A 5,751-nucleotide genomic window follows, 5' to 3' on the forward strand; every position below is an offset into this window, starting at 1 on the left:
AGACTCAAGAAATTGTAACAGCAGCTGCGGGGGGCCCAAACTATTTTTTTGTCAGGGGGCCCAAGTTTCCTGGCAGCACCCCTGGTTCCGACTCTTCATCCTCAGGTGTGTTTCCCTGTTTGCCAGTGTGACCCAGCCAAAGCCCTGAAAGCGTTGTTTGACGCCTTGTGGGCGGGGCCCAGGTACCTGCTGATGCTGGGGGGGGCGTGTCCATCTGTGACATCACTCATCGCTCGCGCTCTGCCAGCGCTCGGCCTCCTGCAGGTACGCTGCTCCTCCTCATCGTCATCCTGTCTTGTTTGTGTATCGTCAACTGGTTTCCTGCTGCTCTGGGTCTCAGGTGTCCTTTGAGGCTCCGCCCCCCAGCCTGTCCAACAGGAAGTGGTACCAGCACCTGTTCAGCACGGCGCCGCCGGTCCGCACCGTGAACCTGGCCACGGTGAAGCTGCTGCAGCGCTTCAGGTGGAGGAGGGTGGGGCTGCTCACCCAGGACCGGCCGGGACCCACTGAGGTGATCATGTGACTGACCACATGACCTGCTGACCTTCATCCACTTCATATTTACACTTCCTGTCAGCCAAGAATGAACAGGATCCTCATCAGCCTCGTCGCTGCCGGGTCAAAACAGTCTGGGGTTTTTCATTACAGTTCAGTTTTATTTTGATGTGAATTTTTGTCAAATTCAATTAGTTTTAGTTAGTTTTTTAGTGTTTTGCTAGTTTTTATTTGTCATTACTTAAATATTGGCTTCGTTTCAGTTTCTTTTAATATAGTCGTAGTTTTAAACTGTTTAGGGAAAAACAGTTTTCCCTAAACAGTCGAAATGCTAAAAAACAGATGAATAAGCACAGAAACTGGAGCTGTTAATTTCAGTAGGTTTGTTAGTTTGTAAATTCATGATGCTTTTCCCATTAATTATTGTTTTTAAGAGCGAAAATGCTGCAGCAGAGGGAGAAATTAATCAGTTTAAAAGCAAAAACCTGAACATTTAACAAACTGATGAATTGTAATGAAAACTGAATGAGTTGCTACGAATGTCCCTGTAGGAAACAGAATTGACCTGAGACCCAGCAGAACCTGACCCAGAGTCCGACCCGTTCTGTCTGCAGATGACCAGAGATCTGACCCGGCAGCTTCTGAGGGCTGACGTCCAGCTGGCCGCCGCCGAACGCTTCTCTGGGGACGCCTGCAGCGGCCTGAGGAGGCTGCAGGTAGAACCGGGCCGGGTCCAGGACGGTTTCGGTCCGGGTCCAGGCAGTGTTGTAGTCAAGACCACCTAACCAGAGACCGAGACAAGACCAAGACCAGCAGCCCACGCTACAGGACACGATAAAACGTGAAATATGATCAAAATCGCTTCTCAAATTGATCTGATAGATCCACATTCCCATAAAAACACCAAAATATTAAATACTTAATAAATTTAACCAATATTAAAAGCAGAACAAACTATTTGCTTCCATCTCTGTGCTACAATCCGCAGTGGTCTCGTGCCATCCCTAAAAAGATAACGCCCTGGGTGTTTGCCCATATTGGTCATGTCAGAAACCATCAGTATCTGCACCATTAAACAGCAATAGAGGCAATGCACTAATGATAACCCTCAAATATGAAGTGACCAAGCTCATGGCGCTCAGCGTGACTGTTCTCATCCTCTCTCCCACATCAGTGTTTCTCCACCTTGTCCTCAGCCCCCCTGCTCTGCATGTTTTAGATGAGCCTCTAGTCCAGAACAGCTGATCCCAATGATTGCAGGACCATCAAGTGCTGCAGAAGCCTGTAATCACCCAGAGATACAGTCCAGGTGTGGCAGAAGGGAAACACCTAAAACATGGAGGACAGGAGGCCTGAGGACCAGGGTGGAGAAACACTGCGCTCCATGAAGCCAGGCAGCGCACAGTGCTGTATGCAGGGGTGTCCAGAGTGGGTCCTGGAGGCCCGGCATCCTGCATGTTTTATTCTCTCCCTGGTTTAACACACCTGGATCAAATGGTGGCTCATTAGAGGCCTAAGAGGAACATTGACCTGCTGAGAAGGTTGTTACGACCAGCAGGGAGAGAACTGAAACATGCAGGATGCCGGGCCTCCAGGACCCACTTTGGACACCCCTGATGTAATGTCTGCCACATGACGGGTGACAAAAATCATCAAAGAGCAATGCACATGCTCTGCGTGCTCTTTTGTTCTGTGTTTTAATTATTTGCTAATTAAATAAATACCAATGTATATAAGTAACTGCAGTGTACACAGAACTTTACAAGAACAAAGAATGGCTCTCTGTGAATCCAGTCCGATCTTCTTAGTAAAGAGCCGTTCAGAAGAATCGGATCGTTCCTGAATATATTGCAGACTTTTGGACACAGTGTTGTCCCATACATACGACACGTTAGTCAACACCTTCCACAATAATCCAGCGCAGTGACTGACCTTTTTTTTCATCACAAATGCTTAGGTGTCTCCGTACAGCTAGCTTTGCTAACATCCCGTCATCGGATCTTACCTTCTTTCAGCTTCTTTTCTAAGTGATGAAAAAAGTCAGACTTTGTCCCCACCGTCTGTGAAAGCGAAGCGCTGCTGAGTTAGCTGTGGCCATCGGATTTCTTATGATTTATTTACGATTTTACTGACGATTAGACATCTTCTGCCGCTCAGAGGAAACCACTGCGCATGTCTGGGACGAGGGGGAGGGGGAGCAACAGAAAGTCACGTGATTGGTTGGATTAATCGGTCCGTTTTGCATCCAGTGAAAAGAAACATGTTAACAAGTAAACTGGACAGTTTGCGGTAAGTTTAGTGATATTTCCACAGTTGCGGTCTTGAAATAAAATCCCGAGTCCTCAGAGACTGAGACCATCAAAAATGGTCTCGAGTTCTACAACACTGGGTCCAGGACGGTTCCGGTTCCAGGTCCAGGTTCTGTGGCTCTTCACTTCCTTTCTGCTTCCGCTTCACAGGATGAAGATGTCCGCATCATCGTAGGACATTTTGAAGACGGTTCTGTGACGGAGGTGTTCTGCTGTGTGAGTGAACTCTGGGTCCAGATTCTGGTTCTGAATATTTCACATGCTAACATGGCCCAGATGAGCCCAGGGCCCGGCTTTAAAAGACTGAAAAATTCAAGATGGCGGCCATTTGTATTTACCAAAGATGGAAACTTTTGGTGTCAAATCATTCAGATTTGGACCATAGAAATCATATTACCTGATAATCAGATTATTTTTCAAAATGGCCACCATGGTTGTAACGGAGAATATGTTTGCACTAAAACCCACAGTAGTTATTGCCAGCGGAGGCCACAGCTAACCAAAAAGATAAATTCACTCTTTCATTAAACAAAAATCTTAGCTCACTGCTAAATACAAAAGAATTAGCTCTGCTAATGCTAAACACACACAATTAGTGTAAGCTATTGCTAATTTGCTAATCACGTTAAAAAAATTGTGTAAGCTAATAATAAACTGCAAAAGACAAAAAATGTGAGGATGCTAAACCTTAACTGCTAAACACAAATAATTTTAGTGCAAGCTAACACTAAATGGCTAAACACATAAAAAAAATGAGCAGAAACAGCTAACGCTAACCGCTAAAATGACTGTCCTTCCAGTTGATGGCTGGTGTGAGACTCCCAGTTTCTGATTATTTTAAAGTTGTATCAACAGGAAGACCAAAGTTGAAAACATAAGATGAGACAAAATTCATCCAAGCCGTAAAATGGGGAACCTTTTAAAAAAGGGGAACCTTTTAAAAATGGGGAACCTTTTAAAAATGGGGAACCTTTTAAAAAAGGGGAACCTTTTAAAAATGGGGAACCTTTTATGGCAGTAATTGGTTAAAAGGCTCAAAGACGGCGTCCATCTTGAAATTCAATAGGCTAAAATGAAAAACATGCGGTCTGATGGCTGAGGCTAATTCTTATCTAACCTCAAAGCAACATGCTGGCTGTAACCAGAACCTCTGGACCCTGGTGACTGTGTTCAGGCGTTCAGACTGGGCCTGTTCGGACCTCGGTACCAGTGGATTCTGGCTGCTGGACGACCTTCTGGGTGGAGGCTGGGATGGCAGCCCTCCAGCTGCTCTGCTAGCAGCCTGCTAACGGCAGCAGATGGATCCTTCAGGCTGCAGGTCAGACAGCTCAGCAGCACCAACACGCCTGGAGTCTCCGGACGGGTCAGAACCGTTCTGCTCTGCACTTTCTGGCCCGGCTGGGATGCTAGCTCCAGGCTAAAGGTTCATCCCGTCCACAGACTCCTCAGGAGTACCTGAAGTCGTACCTGAAGCAGCTGAACCAGGAGGGGTCAGAGGTCGACCCCCTCCACGCCTTTGCCTACGATGCGGTTTGGGTCGCCGCCCGGGTTCTGGTTCAGGTGAAGGAGGCGGCGAAGATCAGGAGAAAGTTCAGCTCTCTGAGGAACGCCTCCGTTAGCGAGGAAGAGGAGGGGAAGATGCTGCTGGAGGCCGTGAAGAGCACACAGTTTGAAGGAGTAACAGTAAGGACACACACACCTGAGACTCGGTGACAGGCTCCCATCTGCTTCCTTCATCTTCCACCTGTACTGGTTCTGCAGTGGTGGGAACCGCTAGCTAAACAGCTAGCTTTGCTACCCCAAAATAATTAGCAGAAGCTAGTACCGTCACAGTAATTAACAGTAGCTAACCTGAAGAGCAACACCAACAAGATAAATGTTGAACTTCATTCAGCTGAAGGTTTATCAAATACCCATTAAATTAACGCTTTAGAATTTTCTGGAAAATAATTTAGGGGAAGCTGAGTAAGCTAGACATTTTCAAAGGTAGCAGAATGGCTAAATATATAAAGTTTTTATCTTAAAGAGCATGATGATCAGACCAGAACCGGTCCAACGGGCCTTCTGCTGTCTCAGGGTCCGGTTTCCTTCCGGAACGGCGAGAGGATGACGGTGATCGAGCTGATCCAGTTTCAGGGTGAGGAGAGCCGACCCGGTTCCGGTTCCGGCGCCGCACCGATGCTCAGCAGAGTTCTGGTGGGCGAGTTCAACACGAGTCACCAGCAGGTCCGAGTCCTGAACCAGCTGCTCAGGTTCAAAGGTCAGGATGGCTCCTCTCTGCAGCTCAGCTTCTAACTCAGCTATGGAGAGAAAATAGTCCCAAAACTATTACAGGCGAAGAACACCTTTCAAAAATTTATGAGCTTCTGGATCTAAAAATACTTTTGTGCAGCAGCTGAACTCACATCCACACTTCGCTTTTCTTCCTCCAGATTTTATTTTTTCAAAAGTTTTGACACATTGCACTTGTTAAACACCGGCCAACAGAAATGCTGTTGCTAACATCCGTTCAGACAAATAGAAATGTGTCTTTGCAGCACCCATATAATTATTATTTTTTAAATTATTAGAAAAAATTATTCTTCGATTTTTTTATTTCAAAATTATTTGAAAACAAATTGTTTCAAGAAGAATTTTAAAAGGAACATCCATGTTTGCATAAATGTTTGTGATTGTTATGCAAACCTCAAATGTTGCTTCAACTTCTGTATAAACTTATTGTCAGAGAAGATTTTCAAAGTTTCACTTATGAAATGCATTTCTTTCTAATTTAAATTATGAAACATTTTCTTTGCCTGTCATGATGTATTTTGTAAATCCTGGTACTTGCTGCCTCTCGGCCTGGAAAAGACGAGTTTGATCCGTTTCTCCTGGTTGAATAAAGATTATTATAATTATTGGTTTATTGTCCACCATAGGACACAACAACACAAACATATTATTATTA

At 45.4% G+C, this 5,751-nt stretch overlaps 1 protein-coding gene across 2 annotated transcripts in view; it reads left to right on the plus strand.

Annotated features, from left to right (window-relative positions):
• LOC106943439 (gamma-aminobutyric acid type B receptor subunit 2-like) overlaps positions 1-5,714 on the plus strand; it is an 11,367-nt gene extending 5,653 nt beyond the window's left edge. Inside the window, exons 2-8 of one of the 2 annotated variants that reach the window (XM_015026748.1) lie at positions 127-264; positions 341-511; positions 1,110-1,211; positions 2,955-3,020; positions 3,979-4,167; positions 4,245-4,487; positions 4,881-5,714. In XM_015026748.1, the coding sequence (XP_014882234.1) occupies positions 127-264; positions 341-511; positions 1,110-1,211; positions 2,955-3,020; positions 3,979-4,167; positions 4,245-4,487; positions 4,881-5,099 (1,128 nt within the window). In that variant the 3' untranslated portion in view covers positions 5,100-5,714. The remainder of the gene's footprint in view (positions 1-126; positions 265-340; positions 512-1,109; positions 1,212-2,954; positions 3,021-3,978; positions 4,168-4,244; positions 4,488-4,880) is intronic. The other variant, XM_015026749.1, reaches the window with a different exon arrangement.
• Positions 5,715-5,751: the final 37 nt, after the last annotated feature.

The sequence above is a fragment of the Poecilia latipinna genome, unplaced genomic scaffold (genome assembly GCF_001443285.1).
Source record: "Poecilia latipinna isolate Pla-1442-1.1 unplaced genomic scaffold, P_latipinna-1.0 Scaffold5303, whole genome shotgun sequence".
Lineage (NCBI taxonomy): Eukaryota > Metazoa > Chordata > Actinopteri > Cyprinodontiformes > Poeciliidae > Poecilia > Poecilia latipinna.